Raw genomic sequence first — 19,605 nt, forward strand, 5'->3', positions numbered from 1 at the left:
AGGTCTGTATCTTTATTCCTGTCTTACTCCTAGGTTCTTCATGACATTTTTTTTCTTAAATTCCATATATATGTGTTACCATACGGTATTTGTCTTTCTCTTTCTGACTTACTTCACTCTGTATGACAGACTCTAGGTCCATCCAACTCATTACAAATAGCTCAATTTCGTTTCTTTTTATGGCTGAGTAATATTCCATTGTATATATGTGCCACATCTTCTTTGCCCATTCATCTGTTGATGGACACTTCGGTTACTTCCATGTCCTGGCTATTGTAAATAGAGCTGCAATGAACATTTTGGTACATGACTCCTTTTGAATTATGGTTTTCTCAGGGTATATGCCCAGAAGTAGGATTGCTGGGTCATATGGTAGTTCTATTTGTAGTTTTTTAAGGAACCTCCATACTGTTCTCCACAGTGGCTGTACCAATTCACATTCCCACCAGCAGTGCAAGAGTGTTCCCTTTTCTCCACATCCTCTCCAGCATTTATTCTTTCTAGATTTTTTGATGATGGCCATTCTGACTGGTGTGAGATGATATCTCACTGTAGTTTTGATTTGCATTTCTCTAATGATTAATGATGTTGAGCATTCTTTCATGTGTTTGTTGGCAGTCTGTATATCTTCTTTGGAGAAATGTCTATTTAGGTCTTCTGCCCATTTTTGGATTGGGTTTTTTATTTTTTTCATACTGAGCTGCAGGAGCTGCTTGTAAATTTTGGAGATTAATCCTTTCTCAGTTGCTTCGTTTGCAAATATTTTCTCCCATTCTGAGGGTTGTCTTTTGGTCTTGTTTATGGTTTCCTTTGCTATGCAAAAGCTTTTAAGTTTCATTAGGTCCCATTTGTTTATTTTTGTTTTTATTTCCCTTTCTCTAGGAGGTGGGTCAAAAAGGATCTTGCTGTGATTTATGTCATAGAGTGTTCTGCCTATGTTTTCCTCTAACAGTCTGATAGTGTCTGGGCTTACATTTAGGTCTTTAATCCATTTGGGGCTTATTTTTGTGTATGGTGTTAGGGAGTGATCTAATCTCATACTTTTACATGTACCTGTCCAGGTTTCCCAGCATCACTTATTGAAGAGGCTGTCCTTTCTCCACTGTACATTCCTGCCTCCTTTATCAAAGATAAGGTGACCATATGTGCGTGGGTTTATCTCTGGGCTTTCTATGCTGTTCCATTGATCTATCTTTCTGTTTTTGTGCCAGTACCATACTATCTTGATTACTGTAGCTTTGTAGTATAGTCTGAAGTCAGGGAGTCTGATTCCTCCACTTCCGTTTTTCATTCTCAAGATTGCTTTGGCTGTTTGGGGTCTTTTGTGTTTCCATACAAATTGTGAAATTTTTTGTTCTAGTTCTGTGAAAAATGCCAGTGGTAGTTTCATAGGGATTGCATTGAATCTGTAGATTGCTTTGGGTAATAGAGTCATTTTCACAATGTTGGTTCTTCCAATCCAAGAACATGGTATATCTCTCCATCTGTTTGTATCATCTTTAATTTCTTTCATCAGTGTCTTATAATTTTCTGCATACAGGTCTTTTGTCTCCTTAGGTAGGTTTATTCCTAGATATTTTATTCTTTTTGTTGCAATGGTAAATGGGAGTGTTTTCTTGATTTCACTTTCAGATTTTTCATCATTAATGTATAGGAATGCCAGAGATTTCTGAGCATTAATTTTGTATCCTGCTACTTTACCAAATTCATTGATTAGCTATATTAGTTTTCTGGTAGCATCTTTAGGATTCTCTGTATATAGTATCATGTCATCTGCAAACAATGACAGCTTTACTTCTCCTTGTCCGATTTGGATTCTTTTTATTTCCTTTTCTTCTCTGATTGCTGTGGCTAAAACTTCCAAAAGTATGTTGAATAAGAGTGCTGAGAGTGGGCAACCTTGTCTTGTTCCTGATCTTAGTGGAAATGCTTTCAGTTTTTCACCATTGAGGATGATGTTGGCTGTGGGTTTGTCATATATGGCCTTTATTATGTTGAGGAAAGTTCCCTCTGTGCCTTCTTTCTGCAGGGTTTTATCATAAATGGGTGTTGAATTTTGTTGAAAGCTTTTTCTGCATCTATTGAGATGATCATATAGTTTTTTCCTTCAATTTGTTAATGTGGTGTATCACGTTGATTGATTTGCGTATATTGAAGAATCCTTGCATTTCTGGGATAAACCCCACTTGATCATGGTGTATGATCCTTTTAATGTGCTGTTGGATTCTGTTTGCTAGTATTTTGTTGAGGATTTTTGCATCTATGTTCATCAGCGATATTGGCCTGTAGTTTTCTTTCTTTGTGACATCCTTGTCTGGTTTTGGTATCAGGGTGATAGTGGCCTCATAGAATGAGTTTGCGAGTGTTCCTTCCTCTGCTATATTTTGGAAGAGTTTGAGAAGGATGGGTGTTAGTTCTTCTCTAAATGTTTGATAGCATTTGCCTGTGAAGCCATGTGGTCCTGGGATTTTGTTTGTTGGAAGATTTTTAATCACAGTTTCAATTTCAGTGCTTGTGATTGGTCTGTTCATATTTTCTATTTCTTCCTGATTCAGTCTTGGCAGGTTGTGCATTTCTAAGAATTTGTCCATTTCTTCCAGGTTGTCCATTTTATTGGCATAGAGTTGCTTGTGGTACTCTCTTATGATCTTTTGTATTTCTGCAGTGTCAGTTGTTACTTCTCCTTTTTCATTTCTAATTCTATTGATTTGAGTCTTCTCCCTTTTTTTCTTGATGAGTCTGGCTAATGGTTTATCAATTTTGTTTATCTTCTCAAAGAACCAGCTTTTAGTTTTTTTGATCTTTGCTATCGTTTCCTTCATTTCTTTTTCATTTATTTCTCATCTGATTTTTATGATTAATTTCCTTCTGCTAAGTTTTGGGGTTTTTTGTTCTTCTTTCTCTAATTGCTTTAGGTGCAAGGTTAGGTTGTTTATTCGAGATGTTTCCTGTTTCTTAAGGTAGGATTGTATTGCTATAAACTTCCCTCTTAGAACTGCTTTTGCTGCATCCCATAGGTTTTGGGTCGTCATGTTTCCTTTGTCGTATGTTTCTAGGTATTTTTTAATTTCCTCTTTGATTTCTTCAGTGATCACTTCGTTATTAAGTAGTGTATTGTTTAGGCTCCAAGTGTTTGTATTTTTTACAGATCTTTTCCTGTAATTGATATCTAGTCTCATAGCGTTGTGTTCAGAAAAGATACTTGATACGATTTCAATTTTCTTAAATTTACCAAGGCTTGATTTGTGACCCAAGGTATGATCTATCCTGGAGAATGTTCCATGAGCACTTGAGAAAAATGTGTATTCTGTTGTTTTTGGATGGAATGTCCTATAAATATCAATTAAGTCCATCTTGTTTAATGTATCATTTAAAGCTTGTGTTTCCTTTTTTATTTTCATTTTGGATGATCTGTCCATTGGTGAAAGTAAGGTGTTAAAGTCCCCTACTATGAATGTGTTACTGTAGATTTCCCCTTTTATGGCTGTTAGTATTTGCCTTATGTATTGAGGTGCTCCTATGTTGGGTGCATAAATATTTACAATTGTTATATCTTCTTCTTGGATTGTTCCCTTGATCATTACATAGTGTCCTTCTTTGTCTCTTCTAATAGTCTTTATTTTAACGTCTATTTTGTCTGATATGAGAATTGCTACTCCAGCTTTCCTTTGGTTTCCATATGCATGGAATATCTTTTTCCATCCCCTTACTTTCAGTCTGTATGTGTCTTTAGGTCTGAAGTGGGTCTCTTGTAGACAGCATATATATGGGTCTTGTTTTTGTATCCATTCAGCCAGTTTGTGTCTTTTGGTGGGAGCATTTAATCCATTTACATTTAAGGTAATTATAGATATGTATGTTCCTATTCCCATTTTCTTAATTGTTTTGCATTTGTTATTGTCGTTCTTTTCCTTCTCTTGTGTTTCTTGCCTAGAGAAGTTCCTTTAGCATTTGTTGTAAAGCTGATTTGGTGGTGCTGAACTCTCTCAGCTTTTGCTTGTCTGTAAATGTTTTAGTTTCTCTATCAAATCTGAATGACATCCTTGCTGGGTAGAGTAATCTTGGTTGTAGGTTTTTCTCCTTCACCACTTTAAATATGTCTTGCCAGTCCCTTCTGGCTTGCAGAGTTTCTGCTGAAAAATCAGCTGTTAACCTTATGGGGATTCCCTTGTGTGTTATTTTCCCCTTGCTGCTTTTAATATGTTTTCTTTGTAGTTAATTTTTGACAGTTTGATTAATATGTGTCTTGGCATGTTTCTCCTTAGATTTATCCTGTATGGACTCTCTGTGCTTCCTGGACTTGATTAACTATTTCCTTTCCCATATTAGGGAAGTTTTCAACTATAATCTCTTCAAATATTTTCTCAGTCCCTTTCTTTTTCTCTTCTTCTTCTGGAACCCCTATAATTCGAATGTTGGTGCATTTAATATTGTCCCAGAGGTCTCTGAGACTGTCCTCAGTTCTTTTCATTCTGTTTTCTTTATTCTGCTCTGCAGTAGTTATTTCCACTATTTTATCTTCAAGTTCACTTATCCGTTCTTTTGCCTCAGTTATTCTGCTATTGATCCCATCTAGAGTATTTTTAATTTCATTTATTGTGTTGTTTATCATTGCTTGTTTCATCTTTAGTTCTTCTAGGTCCTTGTTAAATGTTTCTTGCATTTTGTCTATTCTATTTCCGAGATTTTGGATCATCTTTACTATCATTATTCTGAATTCTTTTTCAGGTAGACTGCCTATTTCCTCTTCATTTGTTAGGTCTGGTGGGTTTTTATCTTGCTCCTTCATCTGCTGTGTGTTTTTCTGTCTTCTCATTTTGCTTATCTTACTGTGTTTGGGGTCTCCTTTTTGCAGGCTGCAGGTTCGTAGTTCCCGTTGTTTTTGGTGTCTGTCCCCAGTGGCTAAAGTTGGTTCAGTGGGTTGTGTAGGCTTCCTGGTTGAGGGGACTAGTGCCTGTGTTCTGGTGGATGAGGCTGGATCTTGTCTTTCTGGTAGGCAGGTCCACCTCTGGAGATGTATTTTGGGGTGTCTGTGGACTTATTATGATTTTGGGCAGCCTCTCTGCTAATGGGTGGGGTTGTGTTCCTGTCTTGCTTGTTGTTTGGCATAGAGGTGTCCAGCACTGTAGCTTGCTGGTCGTTGAGTGAAGCTGGGTGCTGGTGTTGAGATGGAGATCTCTGGGAGATTTTCACGTTTGATATTATGTGGAGCTTGTAGGTGTCTTGTGGACCAGTGTCCTGAAGTTGGCTCTCCTACCTCAGAGGCACAGCAGTGACTCCTGGCTGCAGCACCAAGAGCCTTTCATCCACCCAGCTCAGAGTAAAAGGGAGAAAAAGAAGAAAGAAAGAAAGGAAGGAAGGAAGGGAGGAAGGAAGGAAGGAAAAATTAAAATAAAGTTATTAAAAGAAAAAATAATTATTAAGAAAAAAATTTTTTTTAAAAAACCAGACAAATAGAACCCTAGGACAAATGGTGAAAGCAATGCTATACAGACAAAATCTCACACAGAGGCATACACATTCACAAAAAGAAGAAAATGGGAAAAAATAATAAATCTTGCTCTGAAAGTCCACCTCCTCAATTTGGGATGATTCATTGTCTATTCAGGTATTCCACAGATGCAGGGCACATCAAGTTGATTGTGGAGCTTTAATCCGCTGCTTCTGAGGCTGCTGGGAGAGATTTCCCTTTCTCTTCTTTGTTCGCACAGCTCCCGGGGCTCAGCTTTGGATTTGGCCGTGCCTCTGCGTGTAGGTTGCCGGAGGGCGTCTGTTCTTCGCTCAGACAGGACGGGGTTAAAGGAGCAGCTGCTTCGGGGGCTCATTCAGGACATGGGGGAGGGAGGGTGTGGATGCGTGGTGAGCCTGCGGCGGCAGAGGCCGGCGTGACGTTGCACCAGCCTGAGGCGCGCCGTGCGTTCTCCCAGGGAAGTTGTCCCTGGATCTCGGGACCCTGGAAGTGGCGAGCTGCACAGGCTCCCGAGAGGGATGGTGTGGATAGTGACCTGTGCTCGCACACAGGCTTCTTGGTGGCGACAGCAGCAGCCTTAGCGTCTCATGCCTCTCTCTGGGGCCCGCGCTGTAAGCCGCGGCTCGCGCCCGTCTCTGGAGCTCCTTTAAGCAGCGCTCTTAATCCCCTCTCTTCGCGCACCAGGAAACAAAGAGGGAAGAAAAAGTCTCTTGCCTCTTCGGCAGCTACAGACTTTTCCCCAGACTCCCTCCCGGCTAGCCGTGGCGCACTAGCCCCCTTCAGGCTGTGTTCACGCCGCCAACACCAGTCCTCTCCCTGCGCTCCGACCGAAGCCTCCCAGCCCCGCCCGCCCCGGTGGGTGAGCAGACAAGCCTCTCGGGCTGGTGAGTGCCGGTCGGCACCGATCCTCTGTGCGGGAATCTCTCCGCTTTGCCCTCCGCACCCCTGTTGCTGTGCTCTCCTCCGCGGATCCGAAGCTTTCCCCCTCCGCCACCCGCAGTCTCCGCCGGCGAGGGGCTTCCTAGTGTGTGGAAACTTTTCCTCCTTCACAGCTCCCGCCCACTGGTGCAGGTCCCGTCCCTATCCTTTTGTCTCTGTTTATTCTTTTTTCTTTTGCCCTACCCAGGTACGTGGGGAGTTTCTTGCCTTTGGGCAGGTGTGAGGTCTTCTGCCAGCGTTCAGTAGGTGTTCTGTAGGAGTTGTTCCACGTGTAGATGTATTTCTGGTGTACCTGTGGGGAGGAAGGTGATCTCCGTGTCTTACTCTTCCGCCATCTTCCCGATTCCCCCCAATCTTTTTTTTAACCATACTTCTCATTCTAGTTCTATCCTTAGGAAATCAAGGAGAGCACTGGGTTTCATTGCCACCTCTGGTCTCTTAGCTGTACTTATCCACAATCTGCTTTTGCAGGGGATTTTGAGACTACCAAGGCACAAAGAAGTGATGTGGTTGATTATTAATATCTACAAGAACAATACCAGGAGGAGTCGTGTCCCTCTTGTCTCATGATTCTCTAACCTCTTTGCATTTTGCTTTTCTTATTGAGGGTACTTGAATGAACTGATGGAACTTGCGACTGAGAAGAAGTTCTCTTTGTCAATGGCAAGGCTGCCATGAATGTCAGGAGGAGGCTGAATACTTTAAATCCTCATCCTGATGAACTTACATTAAAGCATTTTAACTTTGGATTTGAGATTGCTAATTGATGACTTTTTATTATTTTTGTAGGCCGCACTCAGCATATTTGGCATGGTTGGGGGACCACTTCTGGGCTTATTTGCTTTGGGGATTTTGGTTCCCTTTGCCAACTCAATAGTAAGTATTAAAAATGAATATGTGTAAAGCCTACTTTTCCAACTGCAGTAGCGCCTCTATAATTTTTTCTCAATTGTAAAGATATGGTTCCTTTGATATTTGTCATCAGTGACCTGTCTGGATGTCTTAAATTACTCATGTTGACTTTGCTGGGATACACAATGAACGTACTATGCATTGGGACCCTGCATGTGTGAAACTAAATGGAAACTACCAGAATAATATATATTATGAATATCATACAATTAAATTATATAATAACATGATATTTATAAATACAATATATTATAGAGTATTATATAGCATAACTAAAGGATATATATTATGAAACAATATACAATATGATACATAATATATACTGCAATATATATTATGAATATTATATAACTAAAGGAAAAACATTTTGTACGCATCTACTTTTTTGCCGTTCTTGAAAATTAATCACTAGGATTTAAAGGAGATCGACAGGCTCAGATATGCAAGATTTCAGGGCAGTAGAGCTGAGGATACCTGACTAGCCGGAGTACAGTGAAGAGAAGAAATAGGATAAAATCTTCAGCACTTTGGTCAGAAAATTTACACTCCTGATATTTAAAGATGTAGCTCCACCAACATGGTTTTAGACCCAAAGGAGTGATTATAACTGGGAATTGTATTCAGAAAGAGGTAATAGCTCATTTCTTCTACACAGACATATCTGTGCTTTGAGGCCAAGTTTTGTTTAGAATAAGTGAAATTGAAATTACTTCTCTGAAATGCAGGAGGAACTCCACTCGTTCAGTCCTGCTGTAAGCTGAAGTTCAGGGAAAGCTGGTAATGTATGTGCGGTTGTTTCAGACAGATGGGGAACAACTGCAGAACTATGCCTGTACATTTAGAATTCCATTTTCCTCATGAGGCCTTAGGAATTGGTAAGGCAGATATAATAAGGGCTATTATCATCGTTATTATTGTTAGCACTAACTCTCAACAAAGTGTCATATGAAAAGCTAGTTTGGCAGAAATTAATCAAAATGAAAGAGAGCAGTTTGTGTCCACCTCAGAATGTTGAAGCTTTGATGGGATTCTTTGCATTATGAAATGCATAGTGGTTTGTTGAGCGCCTGAAATATTAAAAGAAGACTGACTTTTGATTTTTGACTTTTATTTCCACCACGAGTTGCCTCCAGAAATGCTATAGCTGACTAGGTCCAACACGCCCTTAGAAGGGGAAGTAAGAACTGTTATTCCTGTCGTCATATCTGATCATTATTCTTAAAGAAAGGGGAGAAATTTCACCACAGAGGAAGGCGCTTCCCAGCTCAAGATTTGCTTTCATCTCCATCATTTGGAACTAGGGCTTAAATCATTCAAGGACTGACTGACTGATCAAAACTACTTGGATTACTGGTGAAAAGCAGGCAGGGGAACCCAACGTCTTCCAAAGACTGGGAAACCAAATGTCTTCAGAGAGGAAATCTCCACTTATCTCTAGAGATGGTTTGGTTGTATGTAATGTACCCTTGCAGTCATTTGTGAAAACAGCTGGCTATTTTCCCCTAATTTTCCTGCAGTACAGTTACAGACATGCATGTTGCTATGTATAGGAATAAATTCTGTGGATGTTTTCTTCTTCGTGTCTGTTGCTGCTCAGATGGCATGCCATTTTTTCACGGATTAAATGAAAATAGAGGGAACAGTTGGCCCGAAGTCAGCTGCATGACTGTTGTAGTTATTGGGTGTAAAGAGACAAGGAGGCCAAAACAGAGTGCTGGCCATGGAAACAGAGTGGAAGGAATGGAATTATGAGACAAAGGAAAAGAAAAATGGGCAGGAATTGGTGATTGGCGAGATAGAGATACGAATTATATGGGGGGGTTCCAGAGACCCCAGGGCTTTGGGCTGAGGGACCAGGGACCCATGCTGCTCTTGGCAAGAGGCAAGGAGCTTACAGGGGAAAAGAGTTTTAGGAGGGGACTGGTAAATTTGGCTTGGACCATGTTGAGCTTAAGCTCCTAACGTTAACTTCCATTTCAAAGCAAACTGTATTATTTTTTTTGAGAAGTACTCCTGTTTTGCAGGGAGCACTTGTGGGTCTGCTGGCTGGATTTACCATTTCTTTGTGGGTCGGAATTGGAGCTCAACTTTATCCTCCACTTCCTGAGAGAACTATGCCATTAAGCCTTGAAACCTACGGCTGTAACAGCACATACAATGGGACAGATTGGATGACAACCACAGAAGTGCCATTTTCTACCAGTGCTTTTCAAGTGTACAACGTTGAAAGGTACTGAACTGAGCTTTATACTGTTGTATTTTTTAAAATGTGTGTGACAGGTAGAGAACCCCAGTTGCTTTTCTTGCCTTCAGTGCTGTGATTTTGCCTAATTCTGAAATGGGGAGAGCCCATGTGGCTTTCTGGCTATGATATTTTGTTCAGAAATAGCAAAAAATGCCATATTTTCTTAGTTTCAATAGAAACGTCTACCTCACCTACAGATGCAGAGGAGACTTGAATAGTAACAAAAAAAAATTCTTTTATGGGTAAATGCTAATAAATACTGGCTCCAGTTGAATGAAAAAATGCCTCTGTACACTGAAAAACCTTTAAAATGAAAATTAAAATGCTAAAAGACACATTGCATATATAGTTTTTGAAGTATAGCCTTTACCAGCTAAAAGCTACAGTTTATCTAAATATGTTGGGTAATTGCTATTTGTTCAGTTTTAAAGATGCCATATCTTTAGAGCGTTGGCAATAAGTCACAGCGGTGATCTTCCTGCTAGAGTTTTCAGTTATGCAGTACATTTTTGAGCTTCTGGATATTGATATTGTCTGATTTAATGAAATGATGTAGACCTTTTTTTGTATCACTATTTCACCGCACAGTGGATGTGAGGGCAAGACTCCCCTTAGTGGAGATGTATTGATATATATCCACAAAACGCATGGATACATTCAAGGAATACAAAGACGAGGCCACTTCCCCTAAAGTATTGCCCCAGCTCCAGCTTGCCTAGAATGAAACCATTGGGGAATCATTCCATTAGAGACAAGACATGGCATCTCCGTCTTAAAATGGACACACTCCTGAGAGAAGGAATGTGACCATACATATAAACATCATTGGTGATTTATGTCCCAGAGGGAATTCAGCAGTGAGAACACTTGTCAGTGGGAGTTCAAGGCTGGTAAACTCTGCATGGGTAGAGAGAAAAGATAGTTCCAGAGCCTGAGGCATATATGGGGGAAGGTTTGACTAGGTGGGGTGCTGTGGTGAGAGGGGTGCACAGAAATACAGTGAGTAGTCCGGATAAGCATGAATGCACTAATGTTGGGGGGGGTAGTCAGGAAGTCATTAGAGAGTGAAAAAGGGAGCAATTATTAATTAAGTGTAAGTAGGAGGACGTTGAAGTCGTGCTTTTTGTTTTACAATTTTGCTTAGCATTTGTCCTGATTATGTAAATGTCTCTTTCAATTTAAAAGAGTAAGGCAAATTGGTTATTCGGATTTCTGAAACAAATAAATTAGCTGAGGTCAAATAAATTAGCTGAGGTTTACTATGTGCCTGGTACCATAACAATCACTTTTATATGTTAGCTTATTTATAAAATAACTCAGCTAATAAACAAGAATTTTTGAGCATGAACTATGCATCCGGCACTGGGCTAACCATTTATGTAATATCCATAGACAGTCTTCCCCTCCCATCCACCGTGGTTCCTGCCTTCCAGGCAATTATAATCTAGCTGGAGAGAACATGCCACTATACACAAAACAAGGAACTCAGTACGCATGATAAGTATAATAACTAGCTAATAAATAGTTGAAAGTATTTGTTAAAAGAATGATTATAAACAAAGTTGGAGTGTAGATTAGCACAGACTTCAAGATCTACGAATACTTGAAGAATGCAGAAGTTGGCTAGAGGAGAAGGCCTGGAAAGTTATTCTTGTCACAGAAAGCGACCAGAAGAGAAGTTGAACAAGAGAATAAACAATTAAACAATGTTGTGAACAGTAGTATTCATAGGCTCTCATGGGATCCAGGAGGAGGAAGAGCCTAACTCTTCCTGGGTGGAAGATGCTTCTTAGAGAAGTATTCCATGAACTGGAGTTACTCAGGTGAACAGGATTGGGCAGTGGGAACAAAAGGAAGATGGAGTGTATGTTGCAGAACGAAGGCAACATATGCAGAGGCATGAAGGCCTGAAGCCACATGGCATCTTAGGAAATCATGCATAGTTCAGTATGGCTAGAGTCCAAGGGGAATGAACGCACAGCTAAAGGTGAAGTAAGATACGTTTTGTTTGCCTAGGTATTGGGGTTCAATTACCCAGATTCAGTTTTTATTTAAGTTTCTAGTACTTGATGGGTACATATTGGTAGCTTGTTGTGCTTTTAACTTGCATTTCCCTTATGATTAATGAAGTTCAATACCTTTTTACATGTTTATTGGCCATTCGTGTAACTACTTTTGTGGCTTGTCTGTTGAAATCTTTGGTCCATTTTTAAATGGGTACTCTGTCCTTTTCTTATTTATTTAGGATTTCTTGATATATTCTAAATACAAGATAAGTTTTGAAAATATTTTTCTCCCACTCTCTGGCTTGCCTTTTTGCTCTCTTAGTGATGCTTTTTAGTGGTCAGAATTTCTTAATTTTAATTGAGTTCAACTTATCAGTCTTTTCCTATATGGTTAGTCCTTCGTGAATTCCATTTAAGAAATCTTTGCCTACCCTGAGGTCATAAAGCTATTCCTCTATTTTTTTATTTGAAAGCTTTCTTGTTCACCATTTCCACTTGGGAAATGTAATCCACTTCAGAATTGATTTCAAGTGATCAAGATTCATTTTTTCCCATATGGATATTCTTTTTTTTTGGACTAGAAGAACCGTTTTTTTTGTTGTTTTTTTTCATAACTCACACACACACACTGTATTTTATTTTTACAAGAGATAAATAAACTGACACCAAGCATTGTAAATGGATGGCCACAACAAAAGCAACAATGATTGCAATTACCAAACACGAAACACACTCATACTATGTCATAATACTGACATTCAGTCCAGTAATCCTCCACTGTAACAGCTCCTTCACTTTGCAGTGAAAATTGATTTGTATATTTTTTGCCTCTGAGTCCTTGTGGGATTTTTTTTTTTATTCAAACAGAAAGTCACAAAAATTATTATCATCCTCATCAATTCACTCAGTCCCATGTAATTAATTATTTTCATCTTGATCTTTTGTTAGCACTTTTATGAATTCATCAGTCTTCCATTAGAGTTCTGAAAATGCTTATTCATTCAGTTCAGCAGTATAGCCAGTTACCAGAAACCTGTACCTGTCAGAGTCTTTTCCATGAATTCCTTGAAGATGAAACCCTTTTATAGGAACATTTTTGCGAAAGCATCAGAGTACACCCAGAACTGTCTGTAAATGACAAACGACTTAAAAATGACCCATATGGATATTCTGTTAACCAAGCACCATTTATTGAACAGAGCCTCCTTTTACCCCACTTTGCAATGCAGTGGCAACTTTGACATAAACCAAATGTCTATTTTTCTGTGGGTCTGTTTTTCAGTTTTCTATTCGGTTCTATTTTGTTTGTCTTTGGCCCAATATATCACATTATCTTAATTTAACTAGCTCACCTCTATTTTTCCCTTCTTTCTGGGATGTTGGCTTCTCAAGTTCTAACTGCCATGATCTCTCTGAGGTCTTCAAAAACCTGCCTCCTCCCATTTCCCAGTTTTCATATTTTGTTCTTGGCAGGATGGTGGGTCTACTCTATCAAAGCTGAAAGTGGAATCTTAGAGCAATTGTTTTAGAAGCAGATCAGGTCATGTCACTCCTCCACTTAAAATACTGCAATGTGCCCTCCAAGTTGATCCATGTTGCTGCAAATGGAAGTGAAATAGGTCAGACAAAGACAGATACTGTATGATATCACTTATATGTGGAATCTAAAAAACATAACATACTAGTGACTATAACAAAAAAGAAGCAGATTCACAGATATAGAGAACATACTGGTGGTTGCCAGTGGGGAGAGGGAAGGGGGAGAGGGGCAATATAGGGGTAGGGGATTAGGAGGTACAAACTACTAGGTATAAAATAAGCTACAAGGATACATTGTATAACATGGGGAGTATAGCCAATATTTTATAATGAATATAAATGGAGTATAACCTTTAAAACTTATGAATCACTATATTGTACACCTGTAACATATAATATTACACATCAACTCTAATAAAATGTAAATTTAAAAAATAAAAATAAAATAATAAAAATACTGCAATGTGTGCCGCTATCCAGAGAGTAAGGTCCAAACTCATCCAAGTCCTACGAAAAGACCTCTAGCTCATCTTGTACCATTCTATATCTTGTTCGTTATGCTACCGTCTGCTGGTGTTTACCTCTCTGTGGAATGCTTTCTCAAGAACTTTTGTTATTCAGATCTCAGTTCAAATGTCTCTTCTTCACAAAGACTTTCCCTGACCACTCCTTGTAGTGTAGTTCCTTTTTTCTACCCTGTTAATGTCACATTACCTTGTTTCATTTTCCTTATATACTTTCCACCAGTGGGAATTATGATGTTCATTAATTTGTTTACTTGTTCATTACATTTCTCTATTAGAATGTAAACTTTCTGAGGGCAGGAACAACCTTATCCAGCTTTTTTATGGCAGACTTTCCAATAACAAGAACAGTACCTGGGACACAAAGCAGAGTTGAATGAATAAACATGGACATTTAGTATTCTAGTATGTGGTTAAGATTAAGTCATACTTTTAATTCCTGATCCAGTAAGATAAAATTGGAACAGCAGATGTGGACGTTAAAAACATGATTAAATATTATATTTTGACTTTGCCATGAGGTTTATTGACACATACTGTTAGCTGCTAGTAGCATGCATGAAATCTTACGGTTATGCTTTCGCTCTCTCTTAGGACTCCACTGATGGATAACTGGTATTCTTTATCATATCTATACTTCAGTACTGTTGGAACTTTGGTAACGTTATTTGTGGGAATGCTTATCAGCTTATCAACAGGTAACTAAACATTAGTATTGCTGTATTACCGTTACATTAGTTTTTACTATATCTGTTTTATACGTATTTATGTTATTTTACTATAGTCCTAACAACTAGTTTAATTATTTGTTCCATCTTACTCATGGGAAATTTTATGGCCTGGTCTTGAAAACAGAAGACCCACCTCAATTTGAATCTTTGCTATGCCATTTATTAGCTGAAAGAACTTATAGCTACTACATAGCTACTCTGAGCCTTAGCTATCCTATGTATAAAATGAGGATAATAATTGACCTGCCTATCTCACAGGTCTCTGTAAGATAAAAAATAAAAGGCTTGAAGAAATTGTGTATAGCTACTACAGTGCTAGGGATTTTACACATACCATTACAATAGCTCTGTGCCATGATCGTCTCATTGTCCTGCACTGACGCTTTGTAAAGAAGTATACACATGTAAGGAATAATAATTATGATCTTGATATCTAAACATAGTGTGAAGCCTTTCTCAGATGTTCATAACCTTTAAAAGAATAATTTTTAAAAGAAATCAAACCAATAATATAGCATACACAGCTCTCTGGGATTGCTATAGAACTGTTACCTGGGACTTCATTTTGTCCTCGTTCTGTGAATTCTCTTGGTCTCCCTCCAGTGTTGGATTCCCTGCTGCCTGTATCCCATTACTCCTAATTCTTGTTTACACCCTCAACTGAATGGGGCACATCCTATAGCACATTCTTGAGAAAGGGTGGACAAGAGATCTTGGAAACATTGCATAGCTGAAAAAAAAAAAAGTCTTTAATTCCTCCTTATGCTTGATAATTGCTGATAATTTGAGTAGAGAATCCTAGGTTGAGAGTAACTTTCTTGTTCCTGGAGGCTGTGTTACTTCTCTTCGACTTGCCTTGTTGCTGTTGAGAATACCAGTGCCCTGCTGCCTGCTGCCCGTTCGCATGTGACCCATTTCACAATGACTGCCTTGCCCTAGCCTCTCAGGAGGGTTTCAATCTGAAGACCCGTGTCCTGCAGTTCTAGGGCACTTTCCTATATTATTTCTTTTGTAATTTCCTGCCATTTTCTGTTTTCTCTTTCTGGAAACTCCTGTTAGTCATATGTTTTAAACTTGGACAGTCCTTCTGATTTTCTTATCTTTTCTCTCCTACTTTCCATCTCTGTGTCTCTTAGGTTTACTACATGGGTTATTTTTAAAATGACTTCTCCAGTAATTTTCAAAGGAGTGCTCTGATTCAGTTTTGAGAATACTCTGTAAGGGAAGGAGGGCAGGTAGAGGCTATTGCAGTAGCCCACGTGAGCAATCACGGTGGCTTGGAGCAGGGCCGTAGTGTGGAGTTAGGGAGGAGTGCTGGGCTCCCTCATTTCCTACGTTTCCTCACACATACACATGCAGAGCAACCAGGCAGGGGGAGGCAGCTCCCCTGCCTTCTTTATCCAGTGTGTTATGACTCGTCAGAAATCCTATAATTTGTCCAAGTATGCCTGATGTCTTTGTTTGCTTTATGCTGTAAGTCTACCAGCACGGTGCTACTTTATAGAATTCTACCGTCTCTCATTGTTTTTTGGGACCTGGATAGCACTGTCTTTGAAACTTCTGTGATACTTATATCACAGGATGTGTATTTATAATTAATAAATTATATTAATAATTAGTGGTGATATTAATATAATTGTATCAATGATTATATTAACATTATATAATTATAATTTAGACATTACAATTTATAATTATTGTAAACTTATAATAACGTTTGTAGCTATTTGTTACCTCTCAAACAGTTGTTTAAACTATTCTCTTTCGTTTCAAAAAGGACTACGCTTTTTCTCGTAAGTAAAATTTCCAGCACAGTAGGTTTACTCTCTTATCTGTTGTGATATATTTTAAGACAGATCTTAAACTTTTCTCACCAATAACCCAACTGTTCAGATCTGGAACACACCTAACCAATCTCCTTTTCCTATTTGACCTTTGGTCCTTTTTCAACCCTTTTTTTTTTCCCTTAAAAAAATGGCAGTGTCCGAGTACTCCCTCTGAGTGCTCCTTTTCCCCCCCTTAAATACTTTGATTCTGATACCCTTCTACAGCTTTATCTTTTGCTTTAAAAAGTGAAGGTGAACAGGCATCCAGTGATTAAAAAACACTTCAACTTCATTAATCTCATATATAACTTATTCCTACTTCATACCATCAGTGAGAACCTTGCAAAAAAAGTCTAGAAGCATAAAATCCTGATGCTCCTTGGGAAATATATTTAAAGATCTACTGTAGGATACTAGGAATATGTAGGAATTCAGGCCAAACAGACTTGGTTGGCATTTCAGCTTTACCTAATCACAGATGGTGCACCATGAATGTGTCTCTTCACTGGTAAAGTGGGGTAAATATTTTCCTACCTAGACTATGAGCTATGAGTGCAGTGATTATTTTATTCATCTCTGTCTCTCCAGCACCTGGTAGAGTCTCTAGAACATGGTAGGCACTCAACGATATTGAATGAATTAATTTAAGGTTGAACCCATCTCCTGAACAACAGAGGTTCCCTTAATGAAAAATCTAGTATTTAAACTAAAATGGTGTTTCTCAAACTTTAGAGGGTAGAAGAATCACCTTGGAAATTTGGTAAAAATCAGGACTCAGTGGCTCCACCCACAGAGGTTCTAATTGGGTCAGTCCAGGTTGCAATCCAGGAATCTGCATGTTCGGTACGTCTCCTAGGTGATTTGGATAGAGGTAGTTGGAGAACAACTCTTTGAGATACACAGTTTTAAAACCTCCTCTCTGATTCACAAATAAAATACCGAGCCAAAGAATAATTTTTGTAGAGCAAAACTTTAGGGAAGAGAATTTGGATCAGACACCTATCATCATACTGGTTTTCATTTAAATAATTTATCCAACAATTCATAATTTCCTGCATTTCTTCACACATTCATAGCCACTAAACTGGGGAAGGGCAACTCCATCAAGCAGAGGTTTGATATTTTATTGGTAGATCATGAAGGATGCATTTAAACCAGTTTTCCTACCAGTATTGGGCCAGATGACTCTTCCCTAGTTGATACCAGATGAGACCGTTGGCTTGCATTTAACAATCACCTTATTTATCTTTAAACACTAGACTCATATGTATCACTGACAGGCTTGCAGAATCTGAGACTGACTGAGGGAAGAGAAATGGTAGGCTAAGTCTCCAGCACTATTTAAAAGACTCTTTCTCTTTGTGTTTTATAAGTGCATAGAAGTGAATGTGCCCAAGTTAAATGTGTGTATCATGGTCCGTCGCTGGGTAGTTACAGATATCTTTTTAACAATGTAAATAACGTATGTTTTTCAGGAGGAAGAAAACAAAACATAGACCCCAGATTCCTACTAACCAAAGAGGACTTTTTATCCAATTTTGACATTTTTAAGAAAGTGAGTTGGCTTTCTTTTTCCTTAAATTAGTAAGACTGTGCTTTTGTCACCAGGACAGAATACTGGTTACTCCTCAGACTTTCTTTTGGACAAGGAAGGTATTTGCCTTCCTTTTTTAAATGATTTATTTCTGTTGTTTATCTCTGCCTCAATAGACTATGAAGCTGATTTAGAGAAAGAAAAGTAGTAATAACAATTATTTAGAGTTGAACGAACAGTTTCTTTTTTCTAATCACCATGTTAACATTTTCTTTTAGAAGAAGCAAGTTTTAGACTATAAATCTCATCCAATAGAAGATGATGGAACTGATAATCCTGGCTTCAACCATATTGAATTGAACTGCACAGATCAAAGTGGCAAGATCAATGGGACTCGTTTGTGAAGCAGCTGTGATGCTAAATTATCTTAAACAGTGTCCCAGTTTTATATGTTTTTTAAGATAATTGGATCAGGTTTAGATTTTTTTTTGTCCTATCATGAGTGTTTTGGGGGAACTTTGGGGGGGGATACATTTTTGTTAAAGCAAATTTTGACTTTTACTTTCTATACTCATTAATTGATGCTACTCTGAATGTAAGAGTTTCAGCATCAGTATTTTCCTCTATCTCTACTATTATATCAGTGAAGCTGTAGTTGTGCAAGTTGTGAAAGTTTTGAAAGTTGTGACTACATATGTGCTGAAAAGCTAATACACACATATACACACATACTCGATGGTCAAAAGCATATTCTTAAATTAGGGCATCATTAAAAATATTTCCCTGCATTTGGTGCTAGCATATATTTTGGAGTCTGCCGAAATCATAATTAATATTGAAAAGGACCTTTCTCCCTCCTACCGCGTACTCTGTTCTTAGGGAGCGATGAAGTGACAGGTCTGTGCTGTCTCGATCTTTGCTTCTCATCAACCCCTGTCAGCCCAGGGCACGTTTAATCTTGGAATTGATTCTGGCTCGGAAGGGTGGTAATCAAGAAGCATCCTGTTTGGGACAGAACATGGGCCCAACGGTCAAGGTCTTTTTGGTGCTATGCATCTCTTGTGCCTTTTTGCTTGTTAACTAGAGTTCCTGGCCATTGGCTGTTCATATTGCCTTTCTTAGACTCTGGTTCTTATCTGGATTCCTGGTTTCTCAGCCACTAACTTTGGTTTTGTTGCACATATTACCTTTGCCTTCCTGATTTCCTGTTCACTCTATTGCCTTGGGCTTGTGTTGTCTTGAGACACCCAATGTGAATCATGCTACCCCAGATCCTGGTTCACTGTGTCTTGGCCTATAAATATAGACTCCCATGAGCCTTATACTGACCAAAGTACTTGCAGCTAGGTACTTACAGATTTGGTGATCCACGAACATTTACACAATTAAAAATGGGTAAGCTCTGTGGAATTAGATGATTCCATTGGATGCTATGAAGCTGAATGTCAACTAATTTGCAATGATTTAAATTTAAATGTACATTTGCTTAGACATATTGAATTCCAAGGTATCCACCTGGTTGATGAGCTAAATTACATAGGCAAATACTACTATTTTTGTTTAGTGTTCCAGAATTACTGGATATATGCTATGTTCCATGCTTTAAAATTTTAAGTAGTAATCTCAAAGTTTATTTTATTTTCCTACATTTCTAGCTAAGACTTTGGTTACAGGCTTTCATCAATAACTTATTTTTTTTCTACAGTTCACACATTAGATACTGTTTAGAAGGGTTTTTTTTAAGCATCACACTTTTAAAATAATAATGTGTGAAATATTTAGGTACATTAAAATATTTTATGATTAAATAATTTTTGCTTATTGTCTGATATTTAGGTGAGCATGCTGTACAGAGGTTGGCAATTAAAAACATTAAGAA

General features: G+C 38.5%; 1 protein-coding gene across 1 annotated transcript in view; it reads left to right on the forward strand.

Moving 5' to 3' along the window:
• Window positions 1-19,321, forward strand: part of SLC5A8 (solute carrier family 5 member 8) — a 63,412-nt gene extending 44,091 nt beyond the window's left edge. The window contains exons 11-15 of the mRNA XM_079935853.1: window positions 7,199-7,285; window positions 9,346-9,551; window positions 14,230-14,333; window positions 17,668-17,747; window positions 18,005-19,321. Coding sequence (XP_079791979.1) covers window positions 7,199-7,285; window positions 9,346-9,551; window positions 14,230-14,333; window positions 17,668-17,747; window positions 18,005-18,130 — 603 coding nt within the window. The 3' untranslated portion in view covers window positions 18,131-19,321. The remainder of the gene's footprint in view (window positions 1-7,198; window positions 7,286-9,345; window positions 9,552-14,229; window positions 14,334-17,667; window positions 17,748-18,004) is intronic.
• Window positions 19,322-19,605: the final 284 nt, after the last annotated feature.

Source organism: Stenella coeruleoalba (assembly GCF_951394435.1).
Source record: "Stenella coeruleoalba genome assembly, chromosome: 11".
In the NCBI taxonomy this organism is placed as follows: domain Eukaryota; kingdom Metazoa; phylum Chordata; class Mammalia; order Artiodactyla; family Delphinidae; genus Stenella; species Stenella coeruleoalba.